Source organism: Nelumbo nucifera, chromosome 1 (assembly GCF_055504915.1).
Source record: "Nelumbo nucifera cultivar China Antique chromosome 1, China Antique-T2T, whole genome shotgun sequence".
Lineage (NCBI taxonomy): Eukaryota > Viridiplantae > Streptophyta > Magnoliopsida > Proteales > Nelumbonaceae > Nelumbo > Nelumbo nucifera.
Window position 1 is genome coordinate 53,794,553 of NC_142649.1, and position 21,475 is coordinate 53,816,027.

General features: G+C 35.5%; 1 protein-coding gene across 2 annotated transcripts; it reads right to left on the reverse strand.

Moving 5' to 3' along the window:
• Window positions 1–8,613: 8,613 nt before the first annotated feature.
• Window positions 8,614–15,816, reverse strand: LOC104590317 (RPM1-interacting protein 4-like). 2 transcript variants are annotated; one of them, XM_010248934.3, is made up of 4 exons: window positions 15,475–15,816; window positions 12,140–12,676; window positions 9,032–9,223; window positions 8,614–8,933 (listed from the first exon to the last, which is right to left on the reverse strand). In XM_010248934.3, the coding sequence occupies exons 1-4, from the start codon at window positions 15,478–15,480 to the stop codon at window positions 8,901–8,903; spliced, it is 768 nt and encodes a 255-aa protein (XP_010247236.2). In that variant the 5' UTR covers window positions 15,481–15,816; the 3' UTR covers window positions 8,614–8,900. The 2 variants fall into 2 exon arrangements, with proteins under 2 accessions (XP_010247236.2, XP_088752907.1); XM_088896781.1 differs by lacking the exon at window positions 15,475–15,816 and adding an exon at window positions 15,074–15,213.
• Window positions 15,817–21,475: the final 5,659 nt, after the last annotated feature.

Sequence of the window (21,475 nt, forward strand, 5' to 3'; positions counted from 1 at the left end):
TGTTTCACCCAACACCAAGGTGTTTATTTACTGTTCTTATGTGGTGCCTAATAGAGTCAAGCTGTCAAACAATACTAAATGCTTATTAACCACATTTTCTCAACTTTGAAGATAAACCAAGTACACACATATTTTTTAAATAAACAAAAGCCATACCAAACATCCCCTAAATCTAACTTGCTCTGCAGTTGAGGGTAGGGGTGTCCACGGTTCGGTTAACCGAACCGTGGGCATATTTTGCAAACCGAACTGGTGGTACCGATTTTTCCATTTCTTTAAATCGAAACTGAACCGGTACCACAGGTTAACTAGTTCGCCGGTTTCGGTTTTTGATTGGTTCAGTTCTTCGGTTTTTTTTATATTTATACTATATATTATATAAATATATGTATAATATTATATTATAAATAATAAATGATATATAATATATTATAAATATTTATAAATATATAATATATTTATAAATAGATTATTATAAATATAATATAAGTATATATTTATATATAGTATATAGAAAATATGTGACAAATATTAAATATATATATAAAATATACATATAAATATATATACCAGTCGGTTTGGTTAACTACCGATTTTTTATAGGTTAATTGAAAACAGGAACCGATAGGCTCGGTTAACCGCATTTTGCGGTTCGGTTTTTTGGTTTTTCATGGACACTCTTGGTTGAGGGAGTCTCAAATCCAATATCATACATTCACTTTTTAACTTTTACACATCCTTGTCAAGCCTTTTTTCTGCCAACTCCAACAGGTTATCATTGATATCAACATCACCCTCTTCCCCTCCCACTCCTCTAGAAGACTCCAAATTGCACTACTGCCCTCATTGCCCTATGTTCTTTGACCCTCTTGCTCTCCAATAAAACTAACCAGCTCCCTAAGACTCCCGAACTGACTGAACCTAGCTTCTCTAATAGGGTTGTTCACAGGTCAGGTTGGGTCGGTTAACTAGTTTTTTTCAACCGACCCGACCTGTTTGGGTTACCTAAAGATTAAATCGAAACCAACCCTCTATTAAGCAAAACCGACCTGATCGGTTTAGGTCAGTTTTGGTTTAAATATATACATTTCCGAAATATATATTTCAGCTTTATATATATATATATATATATATATATATATATATATATTATAATATTTCAGTGAGAATATATTTATTGGAAATACATTTAAAACTGAAATATATATTTCAGAATATGCATATTATATATAATATTTCAGTGAGAATATATTTATACATAACTCGGTTTGGTTCGGTTCGGTTTCGGTTTTCATGTGTGAAAACTGAAACCGAATCGAATTATCAGTTTACCATCTTTCCAACCCGAAATCGACTGGTGGTGAAGAAAAACATGCCAAATTGGGTTGGGTCGGGTTAGGTTGGTCGGTTTGAATTTATTTGTGAACATCTTTATTCTCTAACTACCCTTGGATGAATTCTATCCACACCAACAGCCACCAGTCTCAAAGCAAAGTTCTAAACACCAGACGATGCCATTCTTCTCTCATCACTTGTTCATCTCTCAACCAAGGATTCTAGTGATCCATTGTCCTTGAACTAAAGAATATCTAAATCATCAACTGCAGTAAGAGGAAGAAAGGGTCAGTCTTGTTTTTATGATGATTTAGACTGTAATTCAATTCAATCCTACCCGTAAATAATGGCTTACTCTAGTTTTTCTTTCTAAAGTAAAAATAAGTAAATTTAAAACATTTACTAGAAGGGTTGCAATGGCATCTACAACAATAACAATTCATGCACATGTTCTTATTGATGGGTAAATGATGTCTCCCACCCTTGGCCCTCAAGGGTATTGGTCATGTGCCTTTGAAACACTCAATAAGCAAGTTTATGCATATCAGGTGTCTCCATACTTGAAGTCTTGAACCTTGGGTCTACCGTCTACACACAACTTAGAAATTTGCATATTGGGTTGGGAATGATGACCCCTAGACTCTAGGATCCAAATATGGGATTGCATTTCCTGTGCTCATGGTGACTACTCAATGAAGCACATGCACAACCATGGATATTGCCTCATTTGAAATTCAAACCACTAGATGATTTGATTTTTGGTTGGGTTATTTGTGTATCCATTGTCATTGGGTGGTTGCAAGAATATGCTTTACTATGGTTGCAGCTTATGTAAACACCAAAAATAAAGCTTTCTAGGAATAAGGCTGCAAGTTGGGTTGCTTGACTTTGAAGAAATTCAATTACATTGAGCTTGAGTTAGGGTTCAAGTTCATTGTAAATTTAACATATTCCCAACCCAATTTGACGTTCAGGTTCATTGAAAATTTAACAAATTCCAAGCATCTTTAGATTGATTTTTTATCTTTGATTTAATGATAGAAAAATATTGATTTAATGGAATCCCCAATTCAAGAAACTGGACCGGTCAATTTCACTGGCCTTCATTCCAACCTTTTAGGGTTGTCTACAGAAATCCTATCCCACTATTGTTTTTTAGAAGAAAGTCTAGAAATACAATGATCTTCATTTTGTTTACTTATTAAGGTTGAGATTTAGAAATGTTGAAATAAGGCTGCAAGTTGGGTTGCTTGACTTTGAAGAAATTCAATTACATTGAGCTTGAGTTAGGGTTCAAGTTCATTGTAAATTTAACATATTCCCAACCCAATTTGACGTTCAGGTTCATTGAAAATTTAACAAATTCCAAGCATCTTTAGATTGATTTTTTATCTTTGATTTAATGATAGAAAAATATTGATTTAATGGAATCCCCAATTCAAGAAACTGGACCGGTCAATTTCACTGGCCTTCATTCCAACCTTTTAGGGTTGTCTACAGAAATCCTATCCCACTATTGTTTTTTAGAAGAAAGTCTAGAAATACAATGATCTTCATTTTGTTTACTTATTAAGGTTGAGATTTAGAAATGTTGAAAACTCAAATGAACTGATTATTTTACTTTGGCATAAGATGGAACTTCCGCCAATACAAGGTGATGCACATATATTTGTTACATAATAATAACTTATTCAGGCACTCACCTAACAGATTAAGCTTTTAGGTTGATCGGTTACTTGAGATGCCGTTTGGCCCATTGGTATAGTGTTTGATCCTCATCACCCCATTGTAATTAATTAAATTTCAACACAAGGTATGAGTCAGCCTGTGTTTGTCCATACTTAAGCCCAATAGGTTTTCATATGAGGGGGTGTGTTATAGAATAAAAACCTATTTAGTGACGTCACTTAACAGCTTAAGCTTTTAGTTTAATGATTCCTTGAGAATATAAGTAGAATCAGATCTTCCGAAAGAAAATCTTCAAGAACACAAAATCCAGCCGCACATCTTGAATATCTCCCATTATAGTATCTTAAATTCATGGAAAGATATTCCCAATGTAAAACTGGATGCCATGCTTGTAGGGTGTTCTTAGGGTTTTTGCCTTGTGATCTTGTCACTCATAATACTAATTTAAACTAGTGATATAGAACAAGTAGCCTATAACTTTGTAAGACAACTTCTAACCCTATCAAATGACCTCCCTTTGTCTTGAAACTTGGCGGGGGAGGTCTTGAGAAAAGCCGGTTCAGGCCTTAGAGTCATTTAGACAAATAAAAAAAAATCCAAAAGACTGTTTTTCTATATCTAAAAAGGGATGTAATGAACTTAAAAGGTATTTCTCTGCACTTTTTTTTTGTCATTTGAACAATACAAATTTGAGCAGGTTTACTTGTAATTATGTCTTAATGCATGAATCTATCGATTTATTTTTTGGATCTTTGTGAATTTGTAGATTTAATTTTTGATTTTCAAGAAGTAGATGCTAGCAACTAGGAGTGAACCATGTGATGGATGTGTGGATATCTACTAGATAGTAGATCCATTAGTAAATTCCATCAAAAACTTATTTTTTCTTATTTTTCAATTTATACTAATAAAAATAAATAATATAAAATAGTTTTCAGAATTATTTATCAAATTAATTAGTTTGCATATTTCTATATATAGAGTGTTTAGTAGTTCCATAGATATAACACAATTTTTGGATTAGTATTTGTTCTTAATTTTTGGAAATTTTAATAAAAGCAAATAAAATATGAAATTGCTTTCTATAATGTTTTGGGGCAAAATTCTTAAACTACCCTTATGGTTTAGCTAATTGACTAACTCTACTCTTACTGTTTACATATTGTCTTAAAGTACCCCTACTGTTTATGACAATTGACTTCATCATTAAATGGTAACGGAAAGAAACAAAATGTCAAAATTTCCCTCCACTATTCCTCAAATTTTCAAAATAAAATCCAACTGATGAAAATTTTGACCTCCCCTCTTCCCTTCCATCTTCTTTTCCCGCTATAAGGCCTATGTTCATCACAGACTTGTGCCATTCTTTGATGGTCTAGAGGTATACCCTTTTGTGATTGATGCTCTGCTTTCTTCAAGTTTTTATTCCCAACACTAAAAACCTTATAGGGGAGTTTGACAATGCTCATTAGTCAGCAGGGAGGTTTAATAGTGCTCAGCCTTGTTTCAATAGTAGTAAGAGGCTGGAATCTGTCTTGTTTCTCATTCCAAACCATCATCAAGATGATAGCTCCTCGCTTGATGTACTCCTGCCACTCTCACTCTTTCGCTTCTATGTCAAAGCCTAACCCTAGAGCTGCTGAAACCTAACCAGATCTCTGCACAGATATGCCCTAACAACTCTACATGTCGGAAGTCCCAAAACCATATCTCTACCCAGATCTGAAGTCCCAAAGCTCTTTAAGTTTATTAATCTATTTATTTTCGCAGTTGAAAGATGGTCCCAGAAACACTAACAAAGGGCTGAAGTCCCAGTAGATTTACCCACATCTACCTTGGATATCGTCATTGTAGAAAAAGTCATGTTTTTTAAAACCAAACCATGACTACCTGTTGGGCTGAAGTCCCAACAGGGGTCTGGTTACCGGTTCGAACGGTCAGCCCGTTTTGACAAAAAATTAAAAAATTGAAAAACGGTCAAAACCGTTTGAACGGTTCGAACGATTAACTGGCCGGTTCAGCGGTTTGCTGACCAAAATCAACGATTTTGGGGAAAAAAGAGGTTTTGGGGGAAAACGGAACCGGTCAGGTGACCAGTTCCTGGTTTTTCTGGTTCGACCATCTGGTCCGGTCTGGTTTTGAAAACCATGGAAAAAGTTTTTCTGAACCTAAAACAAGGAAACTTGAATTCCTTACACCATCTGTCTTTTTGTTTGAATCCATCGATCATTGCTGACGTTCTATACAAATGTAGCTCAAATTTTCTATTGGGTCATAATTAAATTTATAGATTTTCTAGGGACAATTTCGAGTTTTAGACATTCTTCATACTCATTGAGTAAGATGATTCACGTTTTGGTCAGGAGTAGGAGAATTCCATAAGCACAGCCTTTGGTTCCTCGATTGGTTCGAAAGAGTGGTGTTTCAAGAGTTGAAATTGTAGATTCGTTGATATCAACTTATCAAAATTGGGGTTCTAATCCCGTGGTTTTTAATGTTCTTATTAGGACTTAAGAAGTGTCTATAACATTTTGAATTTTGATAGGTAGAGGGTTTTCTCCAAGGTTCAAAGTATCGACATGTATCGACCCGTATCAGCTGATACGTATCGTTCTGGGACCCCTCCGATATGTCCTTATATTGGGTGTATCGGGGGTCTGACCGGTTTAGGGGTAGAGGAGCCCTAAATCGGCCCCCTGAACCGATTTCGAAAAAATAAAACAAGTAAAAAAAAAGTACCGATTCGCCCGATACGCCCCTACCGACATATCAATATTTTGAACATTGGTTTTCTCTCTATAAATGCCTCCAATTTTCTTCTTGGAAGGCTGGTTAAAGTTGGTTGGGTTGGCAGGTTGAGGATGATGAACAATTCATAGGAAGGGTATTTTAGGAATTTTTAAAAGAATTACCAGTCAGGTGATGTCATTTGTCAACAAAGTGTGACGGAAAGTTAATGGCAAGGGAGGTTTTAAACAATTATTAGAAATAGTAGAGGTACTTTAAAACAATATGTAAACAGTAAGGGTGAATTAGTTAATTAACTAAACCATAAGGGTAGTTTAAGAAATTTGTCGTTAGAAATAGTAGAGGTACTTTAAAACAATATGTAAACAGTAAGGGTGAACTAGTTAATTAACTAAACCATAAGGGTATTTTAAAAAATTTGCCCAATATTTTATTAACTACACTTTGTTTTATATATATTTTTATATCTCATATTGCCTACATGAACCTTGTTTGTCCGTGTGTCTTTTAGTGGACAAAAATAATGACACTACTCAAAGTTGTCCTTATCATCAGGGGTCTTAGGACTGGTGACCTAGTTCTCGAGATGGTCACTTGGCACCCCTCCAAGTAGAGCAAGACTGGAAGCTCTCCATGGTATGGTCAAGTTTGGCTTCGATCAGTGCAAGCCCATGCTCACACTGTTCGAACAACCTCTTGCCAGCTTGCATTGGGAATATCTCCCCATGAAATAAAGCACGCTATTCCGAATGCAAGGCTGTAAAGCCTGTTCGAACAGGGCTTGCACTGACTGAAGCCGAACTCGGTATGGCCGGTGCACCTATGTGTGCCCTGCTCTGCCCCACCCAAACTCGCTTGTTACATGGAGCCCGGATCTATTGCTCGCACCACTGTGTATCATTTTCTAAGTAATCACAGGTTAACATTGCCAATGTCCTGTACCACAAGAGAATATGCCATTTGGTCCTATTTTCTGTATCAATTTAACTCCTTAACAATGCTTCCGACTCTCATTGTCGCAACATCTCCATGCTCTTCCCTGATGGCTTTGGGCACCCTAAGGCTAGGGTGCTATATGCTAGACCTAGATAGATTGTATTGGCATCATTACTGTTTTAACCTAAAACATTTTAAGTTGATCAATTGTTCAATACAAATTGGCATACAAGTGCTATCTAAACTTGTGTATAGTTGAAACAGGAATACCTTAACAATGCATGTGCTGGAGGCTGTTTGTAGAATGCCAGATTGACATTTCAGTAGCTTAAGTGACTGTCATACAAGATATGACGACACGGCAGATATCTCACCAATCAAACGTTTCAGGTAGAAACAAAAGTCCCAACACAACCACGAGGTTAGTAGGTTGGTGGTAGTAAGCATTTATGACATGGAGACTGCTCTTCTCCTCCTGAAAGGGAGGGATGCTGAGTGACCAACTAAATGCCACCCTTTCCCCTATTTTAGAAGACCCCATATACCATTTTGCATCCTAATACAAAGCCTCGTTGCAATGGAACCATTTCAGACCTTGAAAACATTTTTGCCTCGTTCTCTTTTCCGTAAATCACTTGCCTGGGTAAATGCACTTATCTGTACTGTACCCGGATAAGTGCATTTACCCATGTTCTTTTATTTCCCATGTAAATAAGGCAATGACAATCTTAGTCATAAAAATTCCATTATTAAAAGAGACATTTTTGTCCCATCCAAGTATTGACAACTTTCCCCTAGATGGAAAAATCAATTTATCCACCTATAAGATTGGTATCAGGAAAATAAACTTTCACTGGTCCTCACATAAATCTGAAAAAATGAACATGGGTTTTTAAGTCAACGAGAATCAAAATCCCATTGACCAACTTTCCCCTCTCTCAAAATCCAAAAAAAGAACGCCCCCTTTAGGGGAAATGACCTGAAAGGTCATGATAAGTTTGCTAACATATCATTGTTTCGAAGGGCAGCTCTTCCAATATCTTGCTCTCAAGGGCCGAACTTGTTAAACTTCCAAGGAAAAACGTCAGACAAGCATATAATGTTTGATTGTTTGTCTCATTTTTCTTTAGATAGACAAAACTACCCTTGTATTTATTTTTCAAGTCTAGTTTCATTTTTGGAGAAATCATTATATCCCACAGACATAATGATTATTTAAAGAACAGGTTCTGTTTGAAAAAACAAATTATTGGAAGGTGTGAAATAATCATCTTTTACTTCTTTGAAAATTTTGCTTAAAAAACCAAATTATTTTCAAAGAACAGGTTCTGTTTATGAAACATTAGAACAGAAATGTTTTGGAAGATGTGTGAACTTGATAGAGGGAGGTAGTAGCTAAAGTAAGGACAAATTTGTGTGCGAAAAAAGTACTAAGATGGAGGTTGTCTATCAAGTCCACAGATCTTCCAAAATTTGTATTGGGGTAAGGCCTTGTCAAGTTGAGTTGAATTGAGTTGTTGGGTCCCAACCTCAAGTTTCAAGAAGGAATCGCCACCTAACGAATAATGTTTATTATAATGGACTGTTTGCTTGGTGATCTTAATTCTTTTTTCCACCCATAAATTGATAATAAATCAGCTTTAACTACTGAATGAAGTTCATAAACTAAAAACACCTTCAGCACCTGTATGTTATTCTGGGACATGAGTAAAAACAGGACAAGCATCAAAAAGATCTATTACCTGCTCAGCTGAGCTCATGCAATCATCAGGTTATCAGGTATATGCCCAGCTGAGCTCATGTAAGCATCAGGTATATAGAAAGTTTCATCTAAAAGATCACCCTCTTAATGTTAAAATTAGAGTAGAAAAAAAAAAACATATATAACATAGGAAGTCAAGCAAAAGGACCAAGGACACATTGGAATATTGAAATGAAATAAATGAATATGGATCTGTATTTCTTTCATCAAAATATAAATAGGAAAATGGAAATTGGAGAGAATAATAAAGTAGAGAAGAAGACAACCAAAGGAAAAATAGCAAAATGTTTCACATCAAAACTTCATGTTTATTGTCACAGAAAGCACGAGAGTGAAAGAATGCACTCCTGAAGAGTAACTCTCTACAGACAGCCCTAGGAGCTATTTACAAGTCCCACACAATTTATATTTCATCTATAGACACAAAACATCATTTTCGGCCCCCAAAGCAGCCACAACAACTCTGAAAACAGAGAATCAAATGTAGTAAGAAGACATACAGAGATAAAAAGGCCAAAAAAGAAGAAAAAGAAGAGATATTGATGGGAACAGAGAACCTACCACATCACTGTAATTGTTGTTTTGCTTCTGACCATTGGTGTAAGATGATTCAGTTGGCATGACTGGTACCTTTGCTGCTCCGCTCTGCTTCTCTTCCCTCACTTTGTTGAAGATGTGAGTATAACCATCAGCTGACGCAGGGTTGTTCTCATCCCAATCACCAAATTTTGGTACAGCAGGACCTCTTTCAAACTGCCACATAAGAAATTACATTATACTCTCAAACAAAATTGATATGAAGCATTTATTGTCTCCAAGATCACTGAGACAAGAAAGACACAAACATAGTTTTCAAGGTGCCAAGGAGAGGCTAGGCGATAGGGAGTGTCTTGTCACCTAGTCACCTAGGCATCACCTAGGCGATGGAACTTTTTAAATAACAAAACATGAACCCTAGGGTAATTCCCTAGGTTCCATTCCAACCGGCAACTATCTATAATTAATAATTATCTATAATCTTCATAAAAAAAGTATAAGTTTCATATTAAAACACAGAAAACCAATATTACTCATGAGAAGAAAATGAACAGAGGGTGGGCCTTGGCGCAATGGTTGGGTTGCTCCGCTGTGACCTGAATGACCAGGGTTCAAATCTTGGAAACAGCCTCTCTGTATGTGCAGGGATAAGTCTACATACATCTGTGCCCTCCCCAGACCCCACATTGGTGGGAACTTCGTGCTCTGGACTGCCCTTTTAGAAGAAAATGAACAAAAGAAAAAAAAATCACAAAATATAGGGGCTGACCCCCTGTTTTTCTCCTAGGAAAAAAAAAAGAAAAGAAAAGATGGTGAAGATGGTGAAAATAAAGAATGAATTGATTAGGCAAAATTTTAAGTTCCTCCTTGCTTATTGGTTCAAGTTCTAAAGTCTTTGGGGGTTCACAGCATTCAGCATATACCAACATGCGTGTTGATTGAACCCTACCAAATAAGAAATAACAAGAACCTATTATATAACCTACAAAATGCCTGTTTATTATTATAAACACAAAAACATAAAGAATACAAGAATATTCATACATCATGTGCAAAATAGGTAGGTGATTAAGTGAGGCGCCTCCATTGACATCTTGTTGCCTAGACACCCACCTTGACAACTATGGATATGAAGTTACTAAACCAAACTAATCACCAATATAAGCTATGTCATTAAAGCAAGACTGAACTGAACATTGAACAGAAAAAGGGCTAAACAGGTCCAATAATCCACCAATAAGGATTGTCAGTGGACTTCAAAAGTCTGATACCCAATTTGACTTCCGATTCAATTATCCTGGATTTGGATGTTAGAGCTTACATATTACACACAGCGATTTCGGATAAAAAAAAAAAGGGCAGCCCAGTGCACGAGGCTCCTGCCAATGCAGGATCTGGAGAGGGACAGATGTACGTAGCCTTATCCCTACACACACAGAAAGGCCGTTTCCAAGATTTGAACCCTGGTCACCCAGGTCACAATGGATTTATTTCCCTACACTTACAGAGATGTACGTAGCCTTATCCCTACACATCAGATAATAATAATAATTTTTGTCTCCCCACCAGAACCCATGTAAGAAAGACAAGTATGAAGCATGATGTATCGATGGATTTATTTCCCTTCAATCTAAAAATTTATTGAAAAATATAAAATATTAAATCATTTCTAAAGATAACTCTTTCTCACACTTATTTTTTGTTTCATATGATGATTATAATATTACAGATGTCTCCAAATTTTCTATAAAACTTCTCCATTTTCTATATTTTTATCTTTTTTTTTTTGTTTTTTTTAAACTGTAAGGAAAAGTATTTCATTCCAAAAAAAAAAAAAAAACAAAAGTACAAGATTCCCCTTGTACAATGAGATTCTGTACAAAGGATAACAGCTATCAAGATATGACTATACATCAGAAATTCCATTCTAAGACTTCACAATAATAAGATTCCCATAAAAAAAGGTATTACACCTTTTTCCTTTAAATAATTTATGATTTACCAACCAAGAAAATATCAGGCCCATCACCCTCTTAATAACCTCCTCTACTGGGCTCTCATCATTCCTCTCCTCCCATACTTCCCAGAAAACAGCTGATGGAATAATACTCCATACCACTTTGCCAGCTTTACTCAGACCTTTTTGAACCCATGCATCTAGAAAACTCTTAATATCACCCAGGAAATACATCTCTACCCCAAATAATTCCAGCACTTTTGTCCATATCCTATAAGAGAAATCACAATGAAGCAACAAATGGTTTACTGTTCTTCACTTCTGCCACACATAATATATAACACAACTCACATCATCCACTTCAGTACCCGTCTCTAGTTAAAATTTTATTCTGGGGCGGGCTTTAGATTTTATATTTCATTTCCATCATCAATAAAAATAATTCTTGTTAATCACACTTCTTTTTCTTCAATATGATTAATATTATAGACTTAATTAGTAGAATTTATTGGTGATAAATGAAAATCTCTTAAATACAATATTTAATGAGAGAGGATGGGAGTTAATGCCTCAAACATAGGACTTAATGAGAGACAATTGAATTAAGAAATATTAGTTCAAATTATGTTTATCCTCACAATTAAATAGAGATCAAATTCAAAAGTAGGGGTATTTTAGTCAAGAAAAGTTCCAGAAATATCATACTTTTAATGGTAGTGTGTCTGTATGTATGTGTATATATATATATATATATATATATCAAAATTATATAAAATTTAGAACTAAAACTAATATGCATTAGCTCTAATATATTTAATATTTTATATTTATATACATTTATTATACATGTACAAGTTAAAAGTAATTTTTTAGTTTTTGTCATTTTAAGCACAATAAGGCAGGTGCAGATCTGAATCCAATCTGATTGCAGCCTTACCATCAATGACGGCCTATTGGTGAAACAAGCAAAGAGTTTCTTGTGCAACCATTCACTTGTTATAATTAATAAAGAGCTGTTCTCACTGATAGAAAAGTAGTGAAACAAATGAAAAACAAATATTGCATTCACACCATACAGAGCATGCATATATATGCAATGTATATATGTATATGTGTGTGACTTTATGTGCTTATGTATATGTGCTTCTTAGCTGATAGGATCAAGAAGAATTTACAGTTTCATCGCCTCGAGATCTAGGTTGCGATCTTCCAGGGGTCAAGGGAGCTAAACCATGCCCATGATCAGATGAACCCTTTCTTTCCCAGGAAGGAGAAGCTACACCAGTTCTACCTGCAACTCTTGCCTGGTAATGAGGATGGAGTGGAGAGTGTTCAACACTCCGGTCAGGTGTACCAACTGGTCGACCAGGCTTTTTGGCAGTTTCACCAGAACTTACTCTACGACCTCCAGTGTCATGGCGTGCTGGAGAATCAGTTAGTCGCCTGAAATCAGCATCTTCCCTGCTTGATTGGTGCTCATGCTTCGGCCTTCCAGCTCCTGTCCCCTCCAGTTCAGCTCCTGTCCTGAAGGGAGGAGCTCGAACTGGTGGTGTTGGTATATTATCAGAAAACATATCTGGGTTCTCTTGAGGGTCATTTGGATTTATAATCTTCCCGGTACCTCTGCCTTTCCGTGCCCTCTCGAAGTAAGCTGTGTAAGGTACATTCTCTTCGCTTTCCCAATTACCAAATTTTGGTACATGTGAACGTTGCTGTCAAAAGATTGCAATCAGCATTGTTATTTCTACCAAGAGCCAGTAAAATGACTAATATCACCAGTGTTTTAAAAATGAGAAGCATGTGCAAGGGGTTAACATCAATGACACCCTACCAGTGAGGAAATTCAAAATTGTTACCTCTAACTGGAATTTGCATGCAACCTAGAAAGAAAAAGGTTGGTATACCAGTCCAGTTCATAATCCAGGGTTACAGCAAGAAAAGAACTAAGACATATTCAAATGATTGACAAAATATAGACAAACTATAACTAGTTTTGTGAAGCAGGAAGGCCACTGTAAGCACACAAATTGCAAACTGGACCAAGGATAAGTATAGACTTGGGATGTGAGACCAGATAAAGATAAAAGCAAGAAGTGAATCAAAGTGCTCACATGTTAATCCATCTGGAATGATAATGGCATCATACTGGTCAAATAGAGGAAAAAGAAAGAAAGAAAGAAATACTAGGAACCTCATATTGAGGTCAAATTATCAGCTTCAAAATGTGCTATAGTTATCACAGCTATTCTTAGGCACAGGCAACAAGGCATCTATGGGGGCGCTTTTACATCATATTTTCTTTGCATATGTGTCCAGTGCCTTCTTAGGCAAGGGTAAACCAGCCACCCATCATATGCTGTATACCATGTTGTATTTTATTTGACCAATGACACATAAGATCATAGTGTAAACACTATTATGTTTTTCATTACATATCAGCTTCAATTAATACTTCCTTGCTCAGATTCAATTTGCTTTACTTTGCTCATTCACATGGATTCAATAACTTATTATGCTATTGATTTGTTCTTTGCTTATATGCTTGGGGTAATGTTATATATTTAAATACATAATTTTAAATGTGTGTCTACTTTGCTGAATGGAATTGATTATATTGTATATGGTTAATAAGATTTACAATTAAAAGTGATACTGCCTCATGAAGTTGAAGATGTAATGTGTCCTCATATGGATCCTAAAAATTTTGTATTTTCAATACAAAATAATAAGAATTGGAAAAAAATGGAATTTATCAACATGCACTATACCAAATAAGCTATAGATCGTATTTGTCAAGAAAGCACCACCCATCCAGCACCTAGGTGGTTCCTTGCCTAAGCACTTAGGCAACAAGGCCATACCCTATTGCCTACTTTTGCATTGCCACTTTGACATATACATGTTAGAGTCAAAACCCACCAGATTCCTGAGCACTTCATGTTTTTTCCCTATTTTTTCTCCATGCAATATAAACATGTATAGGTTTTGCCATTTCTAACATGAATTTTTTTTTTTGATAAATGATGATAATTTTATTAGATCATAAATAGGTTTGAGATTGAAAGCTCATACAACCCCCGGAGAGGAATATTTCTAACATGAATTTTTTTGTAAGGCAATATTTGTTTTGTTAACAAATGTAAAAAAGAAAAAAAATGTTTTGTTAAACCCTTATATCCATTAGAATCTGTTTATCACATAAATTATTCAAGTACACTAAGGAACTCAAAATATAATAGCTTTAAAAAATCTAGAATCCAAAATGCAACAACAAAGTTAGAAACAAAAGGAACAGAAAGGTATAAAAGGTAATAATCATGTTTGGCACAGAAAAGAGGTGAGAAAGGAAAAAGGTTTTGAGGTCAATCTGAGCTTTTGAACAAGGACCAGGACATCAAACAGTAATTTCATTAAGAACATGAAAATCTGGTGCTTTTTCTTAGAAAGAGTCACATACATGACATTCAAATGGGATACGAGCACGGGGAACATATTCTTTCTGTAGTGAAAGTTACTTGGCCTGAATTTGAAAAACTATATAAAACAGGCATACATTGTCTTGCAAATAATACTTGTGAAATAAAAATGTGATATATTTAGAGGCATCTGCACTTCTGATCCTCAAGAATAACCTTGAGACATTTTAAATCATAATTAGTTTGATAATAACAGCACTGATTTGAATAATTGGAAACGGAAAAGTGAGAAATATTCGGAAAAAGAAACAGAGAAATCTCAATCTGAACATTCCAACTCCAGTCTCAAGACTAAATGGCCTGAAAACTCCAAAATAAGCCTTCAGCATTATCCCTGGATGAAAGCATAAATGTAGTAGTCTTGTTCCCAACCAAATCCTTTAACAAACATAAATTCATTTAGATACCCCAACCCCAAACAATAATCAGGAAGAAACACACAATCCACTCTCGCGAAATGTCCAGCCAAGCTTCAATATCAAGAATTTGGCAAAAACCAAATCCAACGGCTATAAATCAACACAATTCATTAAATCAACCCAAAACCTTCTTTGGCTCCTTCAAAGCCCCAAAAAAATTTAAAAAAATCAAAACACACACACACACAAAATAGCAACAACCCAAGACACGTACCAAGCCATAAATCTAAACTCCATTCACCGTGAAATAATATCAAACCCAGTTGCCCAATTTCCTTCTCCCCTGTCAAAACATATAAAGAATGAGCAAGTACCATCTAAATTCCAAACCCCCAAACCAGGCAACCAATACGAACAATAGAAGCCCGATTACATTAACCTCACTGCCTCACAAAACGAGCCCTACAAAGAATGAGAATATCCAGCATATCCAAGCAAACCAAACTTAAAAACATAACTCCTATTCTTACCAAAAACAAAAATAAGAGAAAGAAGGAAGCAACAGAATCGAATTCAATAATCAAATTCCATCATTGCCAGTAATCAAAACCCAGGAAACCCACATTAAGAAACCTCAATTACAGATGAAAAAGATAAACAAAAAGTAAAACTCACCGCCATTTTTTCTTCAGAAAGCTTTGAATAAAGCCCAGAAATGGCAGACAAAGAATTCTTCAATAGTATTCAAACTTCCTCCTCGACTACCCTCCTAATACCAGCCGGAAAATTCATAAATACCCAGCTTCTTCACCAATTCCCACGAAGATCCATAGAAAAAGAGAGCCAAAACCAGTCACCCATTGACCGGCACCACCGGTATTGTTTGACCTTTCAGACTTCTCCCTCCGTCTCTCAACTATGTTTCAAAATTTCCTATCGACATTTATTAAAAAAAATCCTCTCAACAAAACCCGCAAATGTACTACTCTACATTTCCCCTGTATTATATTTACTCTCTCTCTCCGCTGTTCAGCGTTGACTGTAAAAACGTCTGGTATACGGTTGGTGCAGTTTAATGGCGGCTCACTATCAAAACTGATTTTTTTTTTTCTTTTTATTATTTATTTCTGTTCCTTCCTCCGACATTTTTGAGTCAAAACTACCCCCAATATGGCGATAAAATTGCAATAACTACCCTTACATAAAAGAAGAAAAGTCCTCTTTTAAAAAACTTTCTTTCATGTTGGGTAATCTCCATTGAAGAAAGATGTTCATTTAAAGTTACAAAACAAACAGAGAAATTACAATTTTAGCAAGTCTTCTTGATTGCATGTAGATATTTCAACAAACACCTTCACTGAAAAAAGAGAATTGCCAACATCATTAGCCATTTTATTCTAGCTGAGTCATAAATGTTTGCTAAAGTTAAGCCCAAAGTTGCTAGTCCACAAGTTACATTTCAAAGCTCTGATTGCTACCAGACACTCAAGTCCCACATATATCTTTTAAGGCCCATTCCTCCCAAAGTTGCAGAGTGTTGCAGATTGCCATGGCTCCACTTTGGCTGCAACACCTCCCCACTCACACAAGCACACACAAATCACAATCCTCCAAAGAAGCCTCCAGTACTCATTGGGCCTTACCTAAAGTCTAATTCTGATACTCAGAACTTATCTGAAAGGCAAATTTGATTCTACCTTTTCAGCCACCAAGTTTACTGCAGCATAGCTGTGAATCAGTTTTGACTTCCTGCATTAAACTATAGCTTCTTACCTTTGACTCTAGAGTTTGGGTTATTAAAAATTTAATTCCTAAAGCAAACTAGCATGCTCTAGCGAATGAGAAGATGGTTGACATTTCAAGACTTCAATGTCAATTACAGCAAGGTTAATACTCATCCACTTCTGTCTGCATCTTTCCGAAATCATCAAAGTAGGAAGTGGGTTTTTTATGCATTAGGCCCTACAACTTGTAGGGTACAAGGTATTGATGGCAGACTTTATTACCCTCCTACTACCTTATGCACCCTCATATTTATTTATTGGGCACTTGGAATTCCTGTGGAATGGAATCATGTTATTATAGTTCGGTTGCTGATTTGGGACCATCCAATTTGTGATAAAAATGTCACGTCTACAATGAAGCAGGACAAAGCCTTCTTTCTGATCATAAAAGTAAGTAGTTTTGGCCTATTAATTAGGAGGCTGCCCCAATTATCAAAAATGGGTTGCACGGTTGCACTTGGAAACGATTCAAATAAGTGTGAATCTAAATATATAGTGTAAAATGGTTCATATAAATTGTTAAGTTGGGTTAGTTTTGCATTGATAAATTTATTTTCTTATCAAATAAACTTTTAGTTTCAATGGATGCAAATACGAATTCCAATAAAGTATATGTTTTTTTTTATCAAAAGTCACTTGAATGCAAATTTATTCTTTTTTATTTATGTACTTTTACATCTTATTATCAATATAAATATGCATTGAAAAATGTGTTTTCTGTGCATAAATGTAATGCTGCCAAATACAGGCAAAAGTGAACCAAAGTGCAAATTTATCCTGAACCGAGATTTACACTCCTTTTGCATCGTTTCCAAACGCAGCCTTAATTTTCCATGTCATTTGTACACATGGAAACGGCAAGACTAGAAATAAATTCGTTTTTTCAAATCCTAAATTGATTCCATTTTTTATTTTATTAACCCATTTTAGGTGAATTTATGTATTTAAATATTAAGAAATCCTAAAATTAAATTGAGATTGTTTGATGTGATTTATACATTTCCATAGGTTTCTTTTTCTTGTGATGTGATATATTTCTCTCATTAATATCAAATCTGTGGGGAATGAAAGGGAGATATAGAGATAGGTTATAAAATATTTCATTTTTGCTTCAACGGACTTAACACTTTCTTGATAAGAAGCATGAAAGAAATTATATCAATTTGGCAAGTAGGGAATAGATAAACAATTTATCAAAAGTCGATCCATCATCCCAAACCTCTATTGGTTTTGGTTTGTTTTTCTCCCTAAGATTTTGGTTTGGGGCTTCAAGAATCATGATTTACATGGGGTCAGATTGCTTGAAGAAACAGGCTCAACCTTCTTCTCTTGGTAAAGGATTTATTGAGATGGCAAGGCCAATGATGTCTAAATGCTACATTGCTTGATTTCTGATTTTCCCCCTTAACAGAAAGGTGTTGATAATTATGTAGTTTCCCAATCCACATCCTTTCAAATAAACATTCTTGACTTTGGAGGTAGCCAAAATGCCAAACCATCTCTTCACATGATAAAAGAAACTAAAAGAAAGGATAATTTTACATGATAGATTTAGGGTCCGTTTGGTTCACAGTTGGAATCGGAAATAAAATCCTTCGGAATCAGAACCAGAATGGTCCATTCCCATAATCTGTTTGGGTCTGGCAGGAATGGGAACGAGAATTCAAATCAGCGGGAATGGGATTTCATTCCCAAGGAAGGGGCAGGGAATGGCCATTCCTTCAAATGGGGGAATACCATTCCAACAGAAAATGGAAATGAGATTCCGATTCCGCCCAATCAAACAGTTAGAATTAAAATAGCCCATTCCGATTCCGATTCCAGACCCCTATTCCTGCAAACCAAACAGGGCCTTAATTCTTTTGGAATGCAATGCAATTATTTTATAAATGTTTGAACTTTGAAGGTTAAGGTTCTATAAGAAAGTCAAAGTAAATATTTTGATGTAAATTAAAGCCTCTAATGAGAAATCAATAGTAAGTACAATGAGAACAGATCTGAAGGCATATACTTTGACCCAAGATATAGCCTAGATAGAATGGAATGGCAGAACAGAAATTGAAGATTGAAGGATATGTAACACAATAAATTGGAATAATCACTGACAACGATGCCAATGATGTTGATGATGATCAAAATGACAATTGGCTAAGTGGACAAATCTTTGTAGGAAAGCATAAATGCCTTGTGATTCAAACCTGTCTAGTAGCTGATCCTATTCTCTTGCTTGAAGAAATATATAAACACAGCTAATCACAAAAAGACAGAAGTTAAGCAAGGTTTCTATGTTATTTATACATCGAATTTGTCTAATAATGATGATGATGACATCTTGAAAGGAAGTATTTTGTCAATTGGGAAGGCAAGAAGTTGGTAAATTGATTAATTATGTGATTATATATAATTAGTAAACCAATCTTTGTTTCCTTCTCTGTATAATTTTATTCAAATTGACCTACTATCATCTTCAGCATCAATATTACAGGCTATCCAATGATGGGTCCAGAATCAAACTGTTTTTTGTTTATGATTTGATTTGGTCAGAAACAGTTTGCCAGAAGAACAAGAGAATGAACATGCTTCTCACCTTAAGAGCATGTCTGTATACAAATGGCTGTAATAACTGTTTCATATCCAACCATTAAGACTAAACCCTATTTTAAAATAACCTAATCATGTTATATGTACTTGGTGTTTATGGTGCACACAGGAACAGGATTGTGAAACTACCTAACCATTTGATTGGCCCTGAGATCAACTTCTCAGATCAAACATGATCAGATGGGTCTGGTTGAGTCATTCTAAGTCTTAAATTTGTCCATAATAAATTTAATAATTTAATAATGAATTTGTTTATACTTAATGTTTCCTTGATGAACCGAAACTGGATTAGACCAATAAACAAGAAAGCTAACCAAGCGACAGACATGTTTGGGACCAAATTGAATTTTTTTATATGGAATGGAGGAATCCATATTGAGTTTTTTTTTTTTTTTTTGGCACTCTCCATGCTTGATTATTAAGAAAAATATTGGCATTTTGTCAAACCAAGATTATTAAAACTAATAAATCCTTAATTAACAATAATCAATGACCATGATGAGAGCTTGTTTGGCAGTGTCGAACTGAAGATTTAGTTAGGCTGGTTCGGTTGCTTTGAAGCACTCCGAATTAACTATTAAAAGAGGCTGAAGAAGGGCCAGATCTTTAAAATGACCACTGACAGACGATATGGGCTCTCCGGAATTTTCACCAAACATAACTTTAAGCCGTCTATGTTGGGCCCACCTTGAAAAGCCAGAATGCCAGATTAGCCCTCCCAAATGGGCACCCACGAGGATCAGTTTGTAACTGGTTGGTGGAAGCATAAATGAAATCAGCCCAGGTAATTAAAGGGCCGTTGGACTATTAAAACGAAAACGCTTTAGCTGTTCAACGGGTTGTATAACCAATGACAAAATTCCATGTCAGTATTTAAATACATGGAGCCCGCATCTTTATAGTGAGGCCCATGAATTTATTATTGACGTAAAAATTCATCATTGATTCAACAGCCTATTGAACAGCTAAAGCATTCAGCCAATCCAAATTTTATGGAAACAGCTGAAATGGCTGGATTAAAAAAGCTTATTGTTTTGTTTTTTAAGCTGTGTTTGGTTTGAAAAAAAAATTCATTATTTCCTTACCTTTTCTTTCAAACCAAACACAGTCTGAATAAGTTTTTAAGGATGCTAACTCCTTCATGGCTAAAGTTGAAGTTGGGTACTTTTTTGTTTTTTCTTTTGTAACTCCTTAAATATTTTTTATTTAATTATTTTATCATAGCAGACAAAGCAATAAGTCATTCAGTTCAGCAACTCCAGCCATTATCAAACAACCCCAAAGACCATGTTTTTAATTTGGTTGTTGAGAGATTCTTCACCAAACAAAGCCCAATATAATTTGTGCAAATTCCCTGTTTGTGTATGCAGACGTCCCAACTCCCTATACCTGTATTTTTATACATGTAGACTTTGTCTAATGTTAGTCTGCAAATAAACCGGGTCTCACGGAAAAATATTATTTAGGGGGACAGAGAGCGATAATCCCATGTCAAGAATCGGTCCATTCAGTCAAAATCTATGTTCACACTTTATACTAATTCAAAGCTTGTTCAACAAACAAATTCAAAGGAAAAGAAAGAAAAACTTGTAATCCATTTTAGAGATACCTTTTCTTCTGGTTCTTTGTTCTTTTCACCGGTTCTTTTCAGCTTTCTTTTCACCAACTTTATGGATATGACCTGTTTGGATCTACCTTTATGAGTACGAAAATGCCACTTTGATGAGAATGAGATCCCAAAATTCCAACTTCTTTACACTTGTTTCAGATGTTTCAAGCTGTAAAGAAGAAAAAGTTTTGATTAGAATATATTAGGGCACCTCACATGAAGGACTGCTTTTCTGTTGTCATAGTGGAATCTGGGATATGCCATCCCTTATTCCTATCACTACTATGGCTCATGGTTGTGATGGGGTGCTCCCTAGTCCCTAGGTGGATAGTGAAGGCTGTCCTTCGGCTAAAGCCCTAAGATTGAGACTTCTATTATTCAACAGTTTTTATGTATTCTTAGCAGTATACTTTCATCACCTTTATGCTATATTTGGTTTAAAGGAAAAGGTAGGGAAAGGAAGGGAAAGACAAGGTAATCAATACAAGGTTTGTAAAAGTTTCCCTATCTTTCCCTTAGGGTTGTTAATGGGTCGGGTCCGGGCTAGGTCAGGATTGATCCAAACCCTATCCGATTTGTAAGTAGGGTTGCAAGTCAGGTTGCCTGATTTGAAGATTTACAACTACATTGAGTTTAAGTTAAGGCTCTGGTCCATTGAAAATTTAACAATTTCCCATCTCAA